Genomic DNA, 20,322 nt, shown 5'->3' on the forward strand with positions numbered 1-20,322 from the left:
AGAGCCAAGCAGATTTTTAAGATGCTTTCAGTTAAAGGTTTGTAGAGAGGAGCATCACACATGTTTGTCCATATTGAGAAAAAATGCTGCTGCCGTTGGTGACTTTCTCTCCCCTCCGTGGCTCCAGAACCCAAATGTCCTGTTCGCCCCACGAGTCGCCGGCGGCGAGCGCCGACATTAATGGAATTGAAACACTCGCTAGGTGAGAGCCTCTGCGTCTGGGTATTACACTGAATGCGTCAGTTTATGCAAGGGTGGGGGGGATATGTCTTATCATGTCAAAACACGTGTGTCAGGTCTTATAAAACATTTCAGGTGCTGCTACTTTCTCTGTGTACATTTTTAGTATCTTTCGACACTGTTATCTGGTCCTGGGGTGGGTGGGGACGGGCGGCTGCGTTGAGCTTACAAACCTTTGCTTTGGTATGTTTTTACCATACCGCCATGTTGAGACACCCCCACCCCCACTGCCCCCCCCCCCCCCCCCCCCCCCCATCCTGTGTCGCAGTGAGGAATTACGGAGTCGCAGAGAGGAAGTGCTGCATGGACGGCATGGTGGACAATCTGCTGGGGTACACGTGCGAAAGACGCGCCCAGTTCATCGTGGACAGCGAGGAGTGCGTCAAAGCCTTTGTGCACTGCTGCTTGGAGGTGGAAAAGAAAACCCAGGAGGCCAGGGCCGAAGAACTTATACTCCAGCGCAGTAAGATCAGCGGTCGCGTTGTGCTACTCGCGAGCAGTAAGATCAGCAGTCGCGTTGTGCTACTCGCGAGCAGTAAGATCAGCGGTCGCGTTGTGCTACTCGCGAGCAGTAAGATCAGCGGTCGCGTTGTGCTACTCGCGAGCAGTAAGATCAGCGGTCGCGTTGTGCTACTCGCAAGCAGTAAGATCAGCGGTCGCGTTGTGCTACTCGCGAGCAGTAAGATCAGCGGTCGCGTTGTGCTACTCGCGAGCAGTAAGATCAGCGGTCGCGTTGTGCTACTCGAGCGCAGTAAGATCAGCGGTCGTGTTGTGCTACTCGCGAGCAGTATGATCAGCAGTCGCGTTGTGCTACTCGCGAGCAGTAAGATCAGCGGTCGCGTTGTGCTACTCGCAAGCAGTAAGATCAGCGGTCATGTTGTGCTACTCGCAAGCAGTAAGATCAGCGGTCGCGTTGTGCTACTCGCGAGCAGTAAGATCAGCGGTCGCGTTGTGCTACTCGCAAGCAGTAAGATCAGCGGTCGCGTTGTGCTACTCGAGCGCAGTAAGATCAGCGGTCGTGTTGTGCTACTCGCGAGCAGTAAGATCAGCGGTCGCGTTGTGCTACTCGCGAGCAGTATCATCAGCGGTCGCGTTGTGCTACTCGCGAGCAGTAAGATCAGCGGTCTCGTTGTGCTACTCACGAGCAGTAAGATCAGCGGTCGCGTTGTGCTATTCGAGCGCAGTAAGATCAGCGGTCGTGTTGTGCTACTTGCGAGCAGTAAAATCAGCGGTCGCGTTGTGCTACTTGCGAGCAGTAAGATCAGCGGTCGCGTTGTGCTACTCGAGCGCAGTAAGATCAGCGGTCGTGTTGTGCTACTCGCGAGCAGTAAGATCAGCGGTCGCGTTGTGCTACTCACAAGCAGTAAAATCAGCGGTCGCGTTGTGCTACTCGCGAGCAGTAAGATCAGCGGTCGCGTTGTGCTACTCGCGAGCAGTAAGATCAGCGGTCGCGTTGTGCTACTCGCGAGCAGTAAGATCAGCGGTCGCATTGTGCTACTCGAGTGCAGTAAGATCCGCGGTCGTGTTGTGCTACTCGCGAGCAGTAAGATCAGCGGTCGCGTTGTGCTACTCGCGAGCAGTAAGATCAGCGGTTGCGTTGTGCTACTCGCGAGCAGTGATTGCATTTCCATAGCTGGACTGGTTGCTCATCCTGTTTTGAAAGCCATCTTTGTTCAATTATGCTATCCTTCTCACCAGACTAATGTAGATATAGTTGCTATGGCTGGGCGCTATGGCAAAGGGCATCCCAGACTTGATTATGATTAGTCTGCCTATTTGTCCACACATAGGTGACCAAGACGACGGTTACTTCAATGAATTCAGTGATATATTATCCCGCACACAATTTCCTGCGAGTTGGCTGTGGGACGACCTCGAACTGCCTCCGTGTCCCGCAGGCAACGAAGAATGGTAAGAGCTGCCACTGAAGCATCACTACCGTGGCCTGGGCCAATTAATTATGCGCAAAACACGACTCTTTTGATGCCAGTAAAATTTGAATATATTCCCACAGACCCCCTCATCAAAGCATAACTGGTGAGAGGATTGCACAGTTCTAAAAAAAACGAAGAATTTCATTTTGGAACATTGCTAAAAATAGTTTCTTTTTGACAGTAATCTGCACCTGGCTCTTGCATTTAGCTTGTGTCTTTGGGGTTAAATTATCTCAAACAGCCTAATTGTTTTACACAGGCCTGGCCATTAAATGTTACCCACTTTATCCGATCTACTACTGTGGATGTTCAGTCTCTTTTATTCTGCAGGAGCGATCCTCGGTCCTGGTACAGCAAAGCCAGAGTCTGCTGGTTTTTATTTTCGCCTTAAGATCAGCAACCGATTCAGACCCAAGAAACCGGGTGAATGAGTTAGCTCTGTGATCAACTTTAGCTGATCAATTGCTGTGTTACTCAAGTGCTGAGTAACAACAAAAGCCAGCAGACCCTGACTGTCCAGGATCAGGATTGAGGACCACTGTTCTATAGGCTCTCTGTGCTGCCACAAGTCATTTGTGTAATTATGTAATTTTTTCCAAACACTGTTATCATTCTCCTTTGAATAAAATTCAGTGCACACCTAGAACAAACTGTATTCCCATAAATTACAGAAATTCTGTAATTTATTGCTGAAAACTATCATCTGGAGCTCTGACCACACTGAACCAGACGGTTCCCAATTGTTCTACATTGCAAGTACTGTAGATAAATAACATTTTTCACATTTCAGGACATTAAAGCCATAGCAAATGCACTTATTCAGTGTGACTTACAATGTAGACTTACTGAAATCCTAGGATTTGAACCTCTGCCTTTTGAGTTATTCAATCATCTTGATAAGCTTTGAAGAAAAACTGGTCTCTTGGACTTCTGAACATGTAATCCATGTCATTTTACACCAATTCACTGAATTGTTAAATAACCTGGATCATTCATCGCATACTCAATAACAGATGATCATACCATAAAGTCTGACACCATAGAGTCACATTCAAATGTAGAAAATGTAGGATATAAAATACAAATATATAAACTCCTCCATTGACTACTGCATGGAGTTTCCCCGTTTTCTCCACACTATGCAGTACTAAACACTTGTGTGACATGGCCAGTTTTATCTTGGCTATCTCGCTGATTATAAATTGCTTCTGTCTTTGTTTCAGCTGAGTGGTTTTGTGTCAGGAATTTAACTATCTGGCGACTTTGTGTCCCATTACACTGCAGTGAGTCTACATCAATAGAAACAAACAGCTTCTTGAAGGACTCCATCACAACCTGGGAGGTCACCGCTATTAGTCTGTCCGAAACACATGGTACTGTCACTCCTGTCCGTTTGTCCTGTTTGTCCTGCTGCATCGAGTTTGTCTGCATAAACTCATGGTCGAGTTTGTACTAAAACTGTGACCTATATCTAAGCATATGTCACTCCATCACCAACTTAAATCTCTTGTTTTAAATTGTATTTTCGGTGACAGAGAGGAAGTAAATCTGGACCTGCCAGTTTCCCATCACTGCTGATGTAAACAAAGTCTTGACCAATAACTAATACTGAATCCTCCAGAAGTGGGAAATATAAGAACTTTATTTGCTTTCAGGGTAAAAAAAAACACTCAACAGTGCCATAGTACTTCCTCTGGGTCTTTATTATGAAAGCAACTTTTATTTTATTTTGTATTATGATTTTGATTGCACAGGGCGTTTAAGAAGCTGTCCTTCCACACAATGGCTGTGCTCTCTCCGCAGGAATCTGTGTGGCGGATCCCTTTGAGATGAAGGTGATGAAATCTTTCTTCGTCGACCTGAAGCTGCCCTACGCCGCGGTGCGCAACGAGCAGCTGGAACTAAAAGCAGTGCTTTACAACTACATCAACACAGAAATAACGGTGAGGCTTACTGTAGCATTCGGTCCGCCGGAGAAGCGGATTGGTCTCGGCTGCGCTGGCTGGCGGAGAGAGCACACGCACCTGGGTTGCGTTAGCTAATCAGCCCAGGTGCTTAAATAATTGCAAGCCAAGTCTTTCACAAAATTCAATCGACATAAGCGCATGACAGCAATAAACGAGAGACATCCTTATATTGTACAGTACTAGCAGACCTGGGTCAAATACATATTTGGTTTGGATTCAAATACTATTCTACGCTTCACTGATCTTGTCTAGTTTATTGGAACCAATGGAATACTCTCAAAAAAGTGAAAACCTCTCCTTCTGGTCACACTGGCAAGCAGAATTACACCAGACAAGATCAACAGAGCACAGAAAAGTATTTGAAAAAAGTATATCCCGTCGGCAGGTCCGAGTTCAGCTGTTGGAAACAGAGCACGTGTGCAGCGCAGCCAGCAAGAAGAGGATGGATGTCATAGCGCAGGTGAAGGTGGACAAAATGTCCTCCCGGGCCGTCCCGTTTGTCATCATCCCCTTGGCCCTCGGTCAGCACTCCATCGAAGTTAAGGCCTACGTCGTTGGCTTCGAATTAAAAGACGGCGTCAAGAAGGACCTTCGCGTGGTGGTGAGAGCACCCTCTACCCATTATCTCACCCAAACACACCTTGTTATCTGCGGGGCGTCTGGAAAGGCAATTTACCGTTCGTGAGATTGGTGTCTTTCAATCTACTTAGCCAGTTAGCTAATAGATAAAGATAAAGTGTACGTAAAACTGATGTTGCATTTGGACACGTTCTGCCATCAGAGGGTTGGGCATCCCCTGATCTAGGCAGTCAGCTGGCTAGCAGACTAACACCCCGATGTTGCCCTTGAGCTGAGATATCCCAAAACACTGCTTTTTTGAGCTGAAGTTGTTTTAGTAGATCTTGTATGCTCCCTGTACTCTCGCTGTGTGTCTCAAAGGCCGAAGGGCAACGAACCGAAATGAAGCGCGCTACAGTGCTGCTGAATCCGGCAGGGCACGGTGAGTTTACCCTTTACGCTCATTGCCCAGCCTGTACTATAGCCTTTCATCTGCCTACTTCTCATCGCGACCCAAATGAGATGGTGCATATTTAATATTGTGTGTCTGTGCATTTGTAGGGAAGGCCCATCTAGGGACAAGCGTCACAACATCAGCGTGTGCCGTAAATGTTATGACCCACGGCATCGGACTCTAATGCTCTGTTTATCTATCTGTCCTGATTCAAATAAATGTTTAATTAAAAAAAAAAAAAAACTTTATTCATGTGGAAGGTTGACACTGATCTACTAATTCAAGAACAGTGGTCTGGGTTGGTGCCTAATGCATGTTAATATTTCCTCCGCTTGTGCACGCCGTTCCTCCCTACTGTCCCGGCAGGCGGAGTCCAGACTGAGACCATCTTCCCAGTGAATCTGAGGTTTATGGTGCCTGGCTCAATGCCACAGACACACATCAGCGTGACTGGTAAGGAGACATGACCATTCCCCAAATTTAACGCCAAAGTGTCAGGACACTTTTAACCGCTCGTGTTGACGTTGGTGGTTTTTTTTTGGGGGCGGGGGGGGGGGGGGGGGGGGGGGGGGGTTAGGGGATGGGGGGGGGGGGGGGGTTGGCGGTGAGTTCACTGGATTTCTTCACTGCATGTGGTGGCCTCAGAAAGTGTACAAGCCAGGGAAGGGCAGGATTCAGCCAGGGGTGAGACCATCTCATTGTGCACTAGTGACACCCACAGGTCTAGCCGCCAGTACCCCTGTTGAGCTGTTCAGAGGAAAGTACTCCCCAGACTCAAATCTCTGTGAGTCCTGCTTGCGATAGGAAGCGGCACTAGGCATGGAATGCTTCAGAGGACAGTGTGTGCTCATCGGCGCTCTCCCACATCCACAGCGGAGGCTGCCGCAACAAGCGTCAAAATGTATGTGACTGGGCATTTCCAACAGCAGAGGCGAAGGGGAAAAGGCGTTAAAAAACGAGCTCCAGGTCACACTGGTGGCGACACGCTAGGACCCGGCTGTCCTAGGCACACCCAGTTTTTGATCAGTACACCCCAAATTATCTGAGGTCCAACCCCCCCACCCCCCCCCCCCCCCCCCCCCCCCACCCCCTCGATCCGCAATCGCAATCTCATCCCCCAGTCCACCCGCAAATTTCCACGCTGCACCAATGATGGGAACTCTGGAGTGGCTACTGCCGGGTTATGCAGAACTGTGGGCAGAGCATGATGTCGGTGCGAGTGTGTCTCCTGCTTCACCTGTGTGCAGGGGAGCTCCTGAGCCAGACCGTTGATGCGGCCATCAGTGGGACGAATATGGCCCACCTGATAAAACAGCCCACGGGCTGCGGCGAGCAGAACATGATGCGTATTACTGGACCCCTCATCGCCACGCTCTACCTGGACAAAACCGGCCAATGGGATAAAGTGGGGCTAGACCGCCGAGGCGAAGCCATCAGACACATCACAACTGGTAAGGGGCTATAAATACAAACATCACCAAATGCATATAGCTTCTGCGAATCCATCTGTTCCTCTTGCACTCTTATCCAATTAGCCCATCTCTCAGCGTGTCAGGAGAAACTCTGTAACGCTTTCATTACCGCTGCACATTACAAATTACCGTTGTTTCATTTTCCCTTTAAAATTCACTTTTCACACCAATCTCTTCAGAACATGTTCCAAATATTATTGGCCAACTTTGAGGGGAAAATCTGTATACAAATATATTATTTATGCATTTCCAAATACAGTAACTAACTAACTAAAACAGTAGGCTATTCCCTTAGTCCCACATATTTTTTATTTCTCAATAGTCTAATTTTAGATTTTAAAAATAATGGTCAAACCGCATCTCTGAAATATTTCAACTTAAGTACTTCATTTTATACAATAAACCAAAGTAAACTACATTTGCATTAAAATTATATTTTCCAAAAAAATAAGTGCATATTGTTGTTTTTGGTGTTGAAAATATGTATTCCTCTTTACCTCTCCATTGCTCAGGGTATGAACGGCAACTGACGTATCGCCAAAATGATGGTTCTTACAGAATTTATCCACAAGCACCATATGTACCCAGTACCTGGTGAGTCAGCCTTGTCCATTTTATCCACTACTCCTTTCGCATCACTCAAATAATATCAAATGATTATTACGCGAGTGCTTTTAAAAGTATGCATAGCCAACAGATACCTGTCTTCTCTTTAAATATTCAAATGTGTGTTACACTGATAAGACAGATATTTGTTCTTTAATCACCTTATAACATCATTAACCCATTTTCTTCTGTACCATTTTGTAGTGTATCATCAACAAATAATATTAATTAAATTATAAAATCAAACTGAGAACCATATCCTGATTGATCTGAGTGGATTTGCCAGAGTGAAAGGAGTCATGACGTGGTCTCAAGGTGTGGTGCTTTGATGTTGTGTGGACTTGTGTTTGCCTCCAACAGGCTGACAGCATACGTGGCTAAAGTTTTTGGTCTGGCGTACAACCTCATATTCATTAAAGAAGATGTGCTGTGCAGTGCCCTCAAGTGGCTGGTCCTGAACACACAGCAGCCAGATGGCATTTTCAAAGAGGTTGGCCAGGTCTACCAGTCAGAGTTGATGGTATGTTATTTCAAGTAGGAAATATAAATAGAGCTGTCTGGCGTATGAACTCATATCCGTTAAGGAAGACATGATTTGTAGTTCCTGTAATTTAAATAGGGCCAAAACGCTTCAAATGAAACATTTATGTCAACGAGTTGACGTTTCTATGCACAAGGATGAACTTCAGGAATAGGGTTGCCAACATGGACTTGCCTGACACAACATAGCATAGCAGACAAGCATGTGGCCTTCTTCGAAGAATATGATGATGCCACACACCGCTTCTTATCGCACCTCAGTTCAGGAGTCAGGCACCCACAAAACCTGGGTGAGACTTAATTCACAGCTTAACCTTTTGAAGAGTAGGTTTTTGAGATTTTTTTTTTCCAAAATATAAATCAGTGTTCTAGAACTTTGTTGCTTTCAATTACCAGCAATGATTGCCACATCAGCATTACAATGTTTAGTTAAGAACGTTCTAATCACATATTTGTGATCTCACATATGAAAGGGGATAAGAGGAGGACTTCTGTGCACCCGACAGTGGGGCTTGATGGAGTGCAACGAGGCAGTGCAATCATGGGCACCAGACACCCTCTCTGGATGCTCAGCCCAATTGTGTGTCCCCCAGCAGGGCAGACAGCCACAGTCAGCACTGGCATGACTGAATTTAATACCAGACCGTGCGGCTCACCTATGCGCTAGAACAGTGCCTGGGTGAGCCACCCAGCAGCCCTGCAACCAACAGCTAGCAATGATGTGTGCTACATTAAATATTGTTGGGGTGAGGCGAGAGATGTCAGGAATACTGTATATAGACATATCTGTCTGAATATAGTGGTTTGGTGGTTTTGGTTCTGACTGTTTGCATTCCCTAGTCAGGACTACTAATCAGGACAGTCAGAATCCATGTTTACGAGTAAGCGATGAAAAAGGTTTTCAAAGGGACAGAAACTTAAAAAGGGAACAAGATCATTTGAAAAGTTATTTTTATGGACACTTGAATGCTGCCTAAACATTCATGTGAAATGAGTACAAAATAAAAATGTTAACAAGATTATAACAAGAAAAGATTGATTAGGTTACTCCAACAGAATTCTATTTGGCAATCATAAATGTTTTTGAAATAGTCTACTTTCAGCATTTTTGTGACTGTCACAAGGTAATCTTAATTTATGATCTTCAACTAACTACTACTTCCTGTGAGGAAATGGAAGCAAGCTGAAATGTAGGGGAAATTTTTTATTTTTTTATATTGAAGACAGAGTCAATTAAATAATATTACTGTTCTTTTTTACTTTAATATAAATTTTTGGTTATTACACCGTGACTATGGCTGGTTTACAGTGAATGGTATATGTTTAAATTATCTAGTATGTATGATCAGCATTTACATAAAACAAAATGTTTAAAAATCTGAAAATAATTTGAAAAATTATTGCTCACTATAGGAATGGTAGATGAGAAATCAGTTCATAGATCTGTACATATGCAGATATAAAAATACTATTAATTGCGATAAAAAAGTTTGACATGTTAATCATTAAATATGAAAGGCATGAGTTAATGTCCTAACATTCACAGACATTTTCAGAAGTTACACAGAATGACATGGAATTTTCTCTCAAGAATACACAGGCTTGGACATAACAAAATATTTTCAACAGTATTCCCATGTCTGGTCAGCTGACATGGTCCAAAATGGCATTTTCATACCTGTTAACGTTGAATGACATTGCAGAAATTTTAAAGTGGACATAACATGGATACAAATAATTTCTACATACCTTCCTTTGCCACACTGAAATATATAAGCATTTACCCTCAGAAAACAATCCTGCATATAATTTTTTAAAATTACATTTAACAGTTTGACAGAACTTTTTTTGTTTGACCTTACCTTTGGACACTGACACCATGTGACAGTTTCCACTTGAAAATGGTAAAAGTCAATGAAAGTGTCCACAGAGGTATTTCAGTTAAACAAAGGAGAAAGGTAGGCTACAGTTGCAAAACATAACATGAGTATGTATTACTTTTTTGTTTTCTTGTTCAGAATATTACATGGTACATGTAATATTTACATTACAGATTGTACACACTGTACAAGTGTGAGTGTGAGTGTAGCACAGTGGGTAAGGAACTAGACTTGTAACCGAAAGGTCGCAGGTTCAATTCCCGGGTAGGGCACTGCCGTTGTACCCTTGAGCAAGGTACTTAACCGAAATTGCTTCAGCATATATTCAGCTGTATAAATGGATACAATGTAAAATGCTATGTAAAAAAAAAAGTTGTGTAAGTCGCTCTCGATAAGAGCGTCTGCTAAATGCCTGTAATGTAATGTAATGTAATACACACTGCTGACCAAAATCCATGACTGGCCTGTAGGTGACTTACGAGCAACGGACAGATTCAATAGTCAACAGAGTCTCAGAGATGTTATTTGCTTAGAATGACTTACGAGCAACGGACAGATTCAATAGTCAACAGAGTCTCAGAGATGTTATTTGCTTAGAATGTAGCCAGTGCTATTTCACCAGCGTCACTGGCCATGACGGTAAATAGTAAATGGACTGCATTTATTTAGCGCTTTTATCCAAAGCGCTTTACAATGCTGTAAATGATGCCTCTCATTCGCCAGAGCAGTTAGGGATTAGGTGTCTTGCTCAAGGACACTTCGACACACCCAGGGCGGGGTTTTAACCGGCAACCCTCCGACTGCCAGACAATCGGTCTTACCTCCTGAGCCATGACGGAAGTCCCGCTCACGGAAGCCTGTCTCTGAATGGGACTTGCATTCACTGCGTGTGGGTTTTTTTTTTTCCGCGTAGGGCGGCGTGAAGGATAAAGACCCCGAAGTAGCGCTGACGGCGTTCGTCCTGATCGCCATGCGGGAGTCGTCTCACATCTGTGTGGAGCGAATACCCGTGAGTGCCTTTCTTTTTTCTCGCCAAACCCTAGAAAAACAGCGAACAGTCATCAGTGCTTATACCCCACCATCGGGAGGTTTGTCTGCCACTGTTGCCCTAGACTTGCGTTCAGAGGAGTTTAGCCCAAGGTATGACTTTGAAAAATGTGCAATATAAATACATTTAGCTTTTTGAGTTTCTTGTTTTTTTTGACAGGTACATAAAAAATTTCCAATCTCAGCATGCAATCACATACTACAAACAATACATGTAATGTGGAGAGAAGAGTATTAGAGTGATAAATCTGATTAAACAGTGTTGCCTGAAAACAACTGTGACAGAATGTGCAACACTACAATTAAACTAGTTGAACCACAGAAACTGCTGTACATTATTATTTGATACACACGTTCCCCATGTAGTGCCATTTTTTCTGGCACATGTGTACTAGTACTACCACACATGTACATCTGCAGAGTACTCATGCACATGCACACACACAGGTAGTGTGCTAGTACTACCACACATGTACATCTGCAGAGTACTCATGCACATGCACACACACAGGTAGTGTACTAGTACTACCACACATGTACATCTGCAGAGTACTCATGCACATGCACACACACACACACAGGTAGTGTGCTAGTACTGCCACACATGCACATCTGTGCAGTCCATACACACACACACACACACAAACACACACACACACACAGGTAGTGTGCTAGTACTACCACACATGCACATCTGTGCAGTCCATGCACACACACACACACACACACACACAGGTAGTGTGCTAGTACTACCACACATGCACATCTGTGCAGTCCATGCACACACACACACACACACACACACACACACACAGGTAGTGTGCTAGTACTGCCACACATGCACATCTGTGCAGTCCATACACACACACACACACACACAGGTAGTGTGCTAGTACTACCACACATGCACATCTGTGCAGTCCATGCACACACACACACACACAAACACACACACACACACACAGGTAGTGTGCTAGTACTACCACACATGCACATCTGTGCAGTCCATGCACACACACACACACACACACAGGTAGTGTGCTAGTACTACCACACATGCACATCTGTGCAGTCCATACACACACACACACACACACACTAGTAAGGCACTAGCACTATCCCTTGTGATGGTGCAGACAAACGACATGAATACATTTTGTTATTCCACTCAGCTCCCAGAAAATACAACATGAGACATTTCTTTGATAGAACAATCAATTTTTAAAATGACATTTTTAACTGATCTTCAAAATAAGGGTATTGTGCTACGATCAAAGAACCGGTGTACCCTGCAACACTAAGCTCAGTGCAAGGGGGTTCTAATTTTGGCTGGGTCCCATGGCTTGGTGCCCATATTGTGCCACTCCCTTTGCCGTTATTTTATGATGGTTTGTGTGCCTTTGCTTGCATTGTTTTATTATAGCTGTAATCACACAACATTCGGAACAAGGAAATAGCTCACAACTTGACGAGCACATGTGAATACATGACTGGTTGTGTTGTGCCATGATGGCCGCCATATTACATTACGGAAATACTCATTACGTGGGAAATTTATTATTATTATTTTTTTCTAATTTACCTATTTTCTCAGTTACACTGCAGGTACGCACCTACCATATGTTCATTTGGTGTTATTATTGCACGGTTGCTTTACAAGTGTTCCCATCACAAGAAAGTCATAACAACTCTGACATTACTCCAGAGCCTGAGAAATAGCATGAACTCTGCCAGCAAATTCCTGTCTGAGAATATCCGAAAACTGACCAACCCCTACGCCGTGGCCCTGACCTCGTACGCTCTGGCCAGAGAGGGACAGCATCATCTGGATATCCTGAACCGCTACTCGTCTGGTGGTGAGCTCGTACACCTTCACCAGGGCTGAATAACGCCCTTGGGCCCTGACACATTGCCCATACACAATGTCAGAGACCTGCTAAGCTAACCCCAGTTTCCATGCAACCTGCCTGTAGACCACCGGCAGCCAAATGGAGGCAGCGTAGTAAAATTGCTAAGGAGTTAAAATGGTAAATGGACTGTATTTATATAGCGCTTTTATCCAAAGAGCTTTACAATTGATGCCTCTCATTCACCCATTCACACACACACTCACACACCAACGGTGAAAGGCTGCCATGCAAGGTACCAATCAGCTCGTTGGGAGCAATTAGGGGTTAGGTGCCTTGCTCAGGGACACTTCAACATGCCCAGGGCGGGGGATCGAACCAGCAACCCTCGACTGCCAGACAACCGCCAGACAACCAACCCTATAGAGTTGGTCTTGTAACCTAAAGGTCGCAGGTTCGATTCTCTGTTAGAACCCTGCCGATGTACCCTTGATCAAGGTACTTAACCTGCATTGCTCCAGTATATATCCAGCTGTATACCTGTATACAATGTAAGTCGCTCTGGATAAGAGCGTCTGCTAAATTCTTGTAACGTAACGTACAGTTTCAATGGCTGGTCTCCCTTTCATCCATTCAGTAAAAAAAATATAATAATAAAATGCAGATCTCGATCATCTGTTGCAGGAGGAACATACTGGCACGTCCCCAACAAACACTTTTTCACTCTGGAGGCCACTGGCTATGCACTGATGACCCTGGTCAAGGCCAAAAAGTTCGACCAGGCTGGTCGTGTGGTCGAGTGGCTGACACAACAGAGGTTCTATGGCGGGTTCTACGGGTCCACCCAGGTACGGCTTTCAGGGGTCAGGAATGGCGGGCTACAGGGGAGGTCAGTGATCAGCTTGACTCTCCCTTAGATACCCTGCACTATGCACCCTGTTAACGGTACTTACGCAGATTCCTAGAACATATATAATACTTCTGTTATGTATTTATATTTATGAACATAACATAACATCTCGCGACCATGACCAGAAATGTGCGTGTATAGCTAATGGCTGGATGGAACATAACATAACATAACCTTTTGCACACAAAAACTGTCTGGGCCAATTGAGTACAGTACATACATTAAAACTGAAATAAAATATCAAAAACTCCAAAAAGCAGACTACCCCTAAAAGACATTTAAAAAACTGTAATTTATTTTTGCTCTAATACAGTTTGCAAATAGTTGCCGTTTTAATTTGTTGCACTAGAGCACTTGTCCAAACAATGTGAAAATGTATTTTTTAAATTTTTTTATTTAGAGGCAGAACTGCCTCTGTAGGTCAGCGATGTGAGGGTTGCAATTTATGTTTTTTTAATGTTTAATTTTCGATTTAAACCAATGCACCCATATCAAGCACTGGTTTATGTTACCTTTTGCTGCATAAATACAATGTCTAGTTTACAGTCCCTATTTTTTACCCACAGGCTACCGTCATAGTCTTCCAGGCCCTTGCTTTGTACATGACGGAATTACCTGAAAAGAGTCCCACTGACTTGTCCGTGACCATGTCTATGTCTGGACGCCAGCGACCCACCACGTGGACCTACAACACAGACACGATGCATGTCACCCGCTCAACAAAGGTGCAATGAAGGCAGAATCAGTAGGAGGGCTGGGGAATGAAAGGGTGGAAAGTGAGAGAAGGAACAAAAGGGGAGGAATGAGCATAGTGTGATGGTATGAGATGAAACATGACAGAATGACAAAGAGAGGGAAGAGACAATGAGAGATATTGAGGGAGGAGAAAATCAAGTGAAAATGAGAGAAGAGGAGAGTCATAGAGAGGACGTGAGGATGACAGTGTTAAGGGTAAAATTGTGAGTCAAAGGATCCAACATCCAGTGTAAGTCAACCTTTTGTGAACTTGACAAGCTTTCTCTGATCATTAAGGGAAGGTTGTCTTTGTGTCTGCAGATTCCACTAAATCAAAACATGACATTCACTGCTAAGGGAACTGGCCAAGGCACCCTGTCAGTAAGTTCCATATAAACCCACAACTTTGATACCCTAGAGTTCTGTAAAAGAAAAATGAATGACTACTTAAATTTGTTAAATTATTACAGTTATCTCTTGACTTAAAATCTGTGGAACACTCAGCATGCTTCAGAATTCCAAACTGGCAGTTAAGTGGAAATGATTACCATGGATAATTTACCCACATTTCTAAACCTAATCCCTGCTATCTCGCTAGCAACCAAACTTAGTTTAGCAAACATGTCAAGAACATTAAGATTACTGTATCCAGATTTCAGGCTCACTATGTAACAAATGGACTTGTGACCTCATATAATGTTGATTTGCGGCTTGTAACTAATTTTACAGTAGCATTACAAATGCAATACTGAATCAGCATGTGTGCATTTAAATATGTCGCTGAGTGCCACAATAATGTACGCTCTGCCCATGTTGTGATGTACTTACACTTCAGGTGATGACGATCTACAATGCTTTGCCTGAGGAAAATAAAGCAGACTGTAAAAACTTTGAGCTGGAAGTTACGATACAGAAGCAGAGAAAGGGTACGGTATATTTGGGGCCAAAGACAAACTGTTCTGCATTTTACATAAATGAACATGAACCCTGGGAAAATATAGTGGTTGTTCCAGGATGACATGAAGTTGCTTTTGACTTTGTTAAAGGATGCAATTTAGTGAGTATGAATGTTTTCTTTTTTCTCAGCTTCCGATCCAACGGCACTGGAAACGTACATTCTCACAATTGATATGATGTAAGTGGATGTGTAGTTTTTAATGACAACTTTTTAAAAACATGCTAATTTACCTTTGTAATACAGAGCTTGGAAATCTTTACTGCATGTCATCAACTGAGTAGGTTTGCCTGGGCTGCAGTTTTCTCGTCCAATCAATCTCCTTTTAAGATTAAATTGTGGGTGAAGAAAATCAAAGGTTGTGGCTTTTTGGCCTAGTTTTAAAATCTACCAGATGGCAGTCGGAAATGAAATGATTCACCTACCCATTAAACCAGAAAATGCAGTCGACAATTCCAATTTGCCCAAATTTGTGGCATTATGAGCATTCTGATTATATGTATTAGCAGAATTCACAATTGATTTTGTGAAGCATCGGCAAAATTGGCAGGTGGGACATGTAAATTATTATTGAAATGTAAAAATATATTTAAAAATTATGCCACATACTCCAGCCTCTTGCCTCTTGTACTAACAAGAACATAAATAATTAATCAATGCTAAAAAAATGATTTCTCCTTTTCAGTCTTTTAAATTAACTTTATCAAAGAATAATAATTAATTGTACAAATTCCACTTTAACGACATTGCAGACATTGTCTTATTGACATTTCAAATTGGATGATCAATCATAAACTTAATCTTTCCAAAACTGAGGTAATCAAATTACTTACCAGCTACATCCTTCCAGATGATCTGTTCATCACCGTTGGCTAGTGCAAATGCTAGCTAGGTTAGCTAGCTAGCACGCAAACTGCTGGTCATGATTTTAGATGGTTGCATGGTTACCAGTGGTTACTTCCCTAGTGTTAGTTCAAATACGAATAAGCATCTAGTCATGGCAAGCAAGGTACACTACAATTAACCTACAAATAAGTTATACCTCATTTAAGATGGAAAAGACTGTATCACTTTCCAAAGGGCTAATAAACCATTGGCCATTGTGATGTGTGTGAATTGGACACTCTACAATTAATTTTTGTGAACCTTTGAAATCAGAATAAGGTGTTAGCAGATCCAATATTCAAACACCAAGGTATTTCATTTTTTAAAAAGCTCTATTATCAAGTGCAGAACACTGTTGGGGAGGTTGAATTAACTTGATTTAGTTAATTAGCTTGTTAGAGTGAAGTGGACATTTTTAAGTCTTCCACATTAAATAGGAAAGCTCCAGTGGAATCTATGGAGAAAACTTTGAATATTGCTATTTTCCAACCCAAAGCTGGCTTCAGGACTCTAGGATTATTGTCTGTTTCCAAGGTACAAGCCCTCCAGTTCCAAATCCACCATGTCTATCCTGGATGTCACCATGCTCACGGGCTTCACTGCAGACCAGACAGACCTTGAAAAGGTGAGGAGAGATCCTGGGACCATCACTGCAGACAGCTATGTCAATACATTTTTTCACCATTGAGATAAAACAGCCCCCTGTCTTGTATCACCTCAGTCATTGTCAAACTAGCACAATGAGTTTTTATTTTTGAAATGGATACTCCCACGCTACAGTCAAAGCTTATAAAAGAGAAAAGGTGCTCTCAGTATGGGACAGTGCATATAGCAAAAATATATACCTGCACTCTTCAGAGAGACTACCCAAATAGACAGTAGAGCCCTCACAAAATAAAGCATGTTTATTTAAATAAATAATGTTCCGGTGTCTAACCTCTCAGTTAAACACAGGAACAAGCTGACCCAGGTGGTCAGCCAGGCCAGCATGATCATTGGAGACAAACAATTGAAACTCCAGAAGCTATACAACCGGTCCATAACCAAAAAGGCAACCCAGGTCTATAATGACCCCACCCACCCACTTCACTCAGCATTCCAGCTGTTGCCATCTGGCAGGAGACTCAAGGTCCCACTAACCAGGAAAAATGGGCACAAGAAGTCCTTTGTGCCCTCTGCTGTGGCCATTCTGAACAGAGACATAATAAAATAACCCTCCCCACTGCCCATGAGCATTGCTGCTGCTGAAAATGTATTTTATGTATTTTAGCTGTTTTTTACTGTTTTACACTGTGTTGCCAGAATGCCAAAGGCAAATTTCCATTTCATGTAAATGTAATGGACAATGAAGTTTTCTTATCTTATAAGACTGACATTTCCACTTTGCCTCTTCTTTAGAGTAAACTTTTACATTTTTATTTGCATTGTTCTTTTGCTGATTTTCTTGAGGATAATGGCGTGATTGCGTCATCCTTACCCTGGTCCTACTGGCACTCTGACTGAATGCAACTTCTTTATGTGTCAAGACCTTATCTCACGTTTTGCTCTGACAGTTAACTGCAGGAAAGGACCAATACGTCAAGAAGATTGAGATGAACACACAGCTTTCAGAGAAGGGCTCCCTTATTTTCTACCTGGACAAGGTGTGCAAATGTATTCCTCTGGCCTTGATGAAAAAGCGCTCGCATATGGTCTGCCTGCACCTGTGTTTGGCTTGTTGCTGAGTGTCTGACAAAGTCTTTTGCTACCTCCTTCTCTCTCTCTCTCTCTCTCTCTCTCTCTCTCTCTCCTTCCACAGGTTTCCCACCAGCTGTCTGACAGAGTGGCCTTCAGGATACATAAGATAACCAATGTGGGTCTGCTTCAGCCAGCTGCAGTTACTCTGTATGAGTATAACTCCTGGGGTGAGTTCAGATCTTCCCTGCTGTTCTTCATGGTCTCTGCCAATGTCATACATCAGTAGCCAGGACGAAAAACCCAACCATTGTTTGTTACAGAAAACCGCTGTATGAAGTTTTATCACCCAGAGAAGAAGAACGGGACCCTGAACAGGATCTGCCATGAGGATGTGTGCCGCTGTGCAGAAGGTAGGGTGTGCACATCCATCATGCAGGAAGTGATGTCACAGAGGAGGCTGGCATGATGTGCCCTCATTCACATTTCTCTACTGCTCACAGAAAACTGCAGCTTCCAGAGGAAAGAGAATAAGGAGCTGGACCGTGTGTCTACTGCTTGTTCAGCTGGCATGGATTACGGTATGGACAACTGCAAGAGCAAAGATTAAATCTGCAAAGTGCCCTTTCATTCACACATGTGCATTCAGTCTTTTTGATGTGTGGTGAAGAGAACAGTGCAGCGTCGGCTTCTAGTGCTTCTAGACAATACAGTTTTATATGGCAAACTTGTTCATAGTCCGTGCGATATTACATTGTTATTAAGGCCAGCTATGGGTGACCTTACTGTAGGAATTCTGCCTGTTTGCTGTCTCTCACCTGTCCACAGGCATCAACGTGGATGTCTTGAGGCAATTAAAAGACATGCTGTGGCCCTTATCTATGCATAAAATCTAGGGTGTCATGGTGTCTCCTTTCCTGGAGAGTTTAACTGCCTCTGAAGAGACACCAGAACACAAAGCTGTTTGTGGGGTCAGGGACTAGTGTGGCCACACAATACTATAAGGATCATGGTTTCTTTTTTATTTTGAGTTTGAATGCCAATCTGTGCTCTGAAGTGGGTGCAGAGGTGTTGTTGGGGGCGTGTCAGTGAATATCAAGCAGCGATTCATGCCTTCGACCGCCACTTGGTCAGATCAGGTCTATGGCACAAGTCACAGGCCAGTATATGGCAAATTGCTATTTTCAGAGCTTTAAAAAAACCTCAGTCAAATCACCCCTAAGTGTCCTTTTACTAAGCTTGAAGAGGTTAAGCATCTTAAATGTCCTCATAGATTTTATCTTTCATACCAGGAACCAATTTGGTTGCCCTTCGTTGAACCTTTTCCAGAGTCTCTATATCGTTCTTGTAGTACAGTTTTCAGAACAGCACAATACTCCAAGTGCGGTGAAATGTTTTGGAAATATTACAGGTTGTATGCAATCAGAGACAAAATTACAATCAAGAGGAAAGTTTCCTGCTAGGGAAGTGGCTGGAGTTGAAGACAGAAGTGGAGCTCACTTTGTTTCTGCTGGACATGTATTTTAAATTGTAACAGTAATTTACCTGGACTTTCTGCTTGTCCCTTCAACAAGGCCCACAGGTGTTTTGATTTTCAATATGTTTTCACGACATTGTGACTGTTGAAAAAGTTACCAGCTTTAATAATTGTATTAATTTTGATTTGGTTGTGAGTTGCACATTTATGATGAAGTTTGATCCAACCAGCCTGTCAATTAATTATGGAATTTAATTCATAATTGATATCTTTGATAATAATTAGCCAATTAAATCAAATATATATATTTTTTTATAACTGAGGAGTTCAAACTGTTGCTGCCACTTGTGTTCTATACTCAGTGCTGAACATTAAACGGGTAAAATGAAAAGTGAAAACTGCCGGATTTGAAAATTGTCAATTTAAAACGATTCTCACTTCTCTGACATGCTAAAAAGAATCAGACATTTTAGGTTTGCGTATCTTGATCATTACAATGTTTTGCAGTGTATAAAGCCAAAGTAATCGAGGTTGAACTGTCTCCTGCCATCGACCGCTTCACCATTCTGGTAACTGAAACCGTCAAGGAAGGTAAAGCCTGACTTTGCTTTGAGCACTCAGATCTCAGCTCTTTCTTTCGACTGTAAAAATCAGACTGTTCTATGTGATAAGTTCTGCCTCGACAAGTTGTGTTTTTTAGAGTAAAGTGTGATCGTTCCTTTTTGTCCTGATGTAGTTAATTAGCCACCACGCCCTGTACTCTTAAGACTTTGTGGGTGCAATTGAATTTGATCCTTTTATTCAAGTGGAAGTTTGTGTTATTACTGGGGAAATCTGTTTCAGCTGGTTTTATGTGTCTCTTTCTGCAGGCACAGACACTGATGTGAAGGGCAAAGAGCGAATGTATTTAGCCCATCCTTATTGCAGAGAGGCGATAAGTCTGATCAAAGGAAAGACCTACCTGATCATGGGCTCGTACTCAAGTCTTGTGATAGAAAAGGACAGGTGAGCTCCAGCACTCCTGTGGACAGCCAAGTCTTTAAAATATGCATTTTGTAATTTCATGAACCTCGCTCATTAGGCAGTTGTGACCAAAACATGGAAAGAGCAACAACCTGCATTCATGATTAAGGTTGCACTG

At 43.2% G+C, this 20,322-nt stretch overlaps 1 protein-coding gene across 1 annotated transcript in view; it reads left to right on the plus strand.

Moving 5' to 3' along the window:
- Positions 1-20,322, plus strand: part of LOC118220714 (complement C3-like) — a 35,412-nt gene that overhangs the window by 12,425 nt on the left and 2,665 nt on the right. Inside the window, exons 16-40 of the mRNA XM_035404844.1 lie at positions 128-202; positions 509-703; positions 2,031-2,151; positions 3,459-3,547; positions 3,978-4,117; positions 4,527-4,742; positions 5,081-5,141; positions 5,520-5,606; positions 6,401-6,604; positions 7,138-7,219; positions 7,592-7,751; positions 10,565-10,660; positions 12,404-12,554; positions 13,230-13,393; positions 14,022-14,180; positions 14,512-14,571; positions 15,026-15,116; positions 15,277-15,325; positions 16,565-16,655; positions 17,584-17,673; positions 17,829-17,934; positions 18,028-18,117; positions 18,208-18,285; positions 19,689-19,772; positions 20,051-20,186. Coding sequence (XP_035260735.1) covers positions 128-202; positions 509-703; positions 2,031-2,151; positions 3,459-3,547; positions 3,978-4,117; positions 4,527-4,742; positions 5,081-5,141; positions 5,520-5,606; positions 6,401-6,604; positions 7,138-7,219; positions 7,592-7,751; positions 10,565-10,660; positions 12,404-12,554; positions 13,230-13,393; positions 14,022-14,180; positions 14,512-14,571; positions 15,026-15,116; positions 15,277-15,325; positions 16,565-16,655; positions 17,584-17,673; positions 17,829-17,934; positions 18,028-18,117; positions 18,208-18,285; positions 19,689-19,772; positions 20,051-20,186 — 2,875 coding nt within the window. The remainder of the gene's footprint in view (positions 1-127; positions 203-508; positions 704-2,030; positions 2,152-3,458; positions 3,548-3,977; positions 4,118-4,526; positions 4,743-5,080; positions 5,142-5,519; positions 5,607-6,400; positions 6,605-7,137; positions 7,220-7,591; positions 7,752-10,564; positions 10,661-12,403; positions 12,555-13,229; positions 13,394-14,021; positions 14,181-14,511; positions 14,572-15,025; positions 15,117-15,276; positions 15,326-16,564; positions 16,656-17,583; positions 17,674-17,828; positions 17,935-18,027; positions 18,118-18,207; positions 18,286-19,688; positions 19,773-20,050; positions 20,187-20,322) is intronic.

Source organism: Anguilla anguilla, chromosome 2 (genome assembly GCF_013347855.1).
Source record: "Anguilla anguilla isolate fAngAng1 chromosome 2, fAngAng1.pri, whole genome shotgun sequence".
Taxonomy (NCBI): Eukaryota; Metazoa; Chordata; class Actinopteri; order Anguilliformes; family Anguillidae; genus Anguilla; species Anguilla anguilla.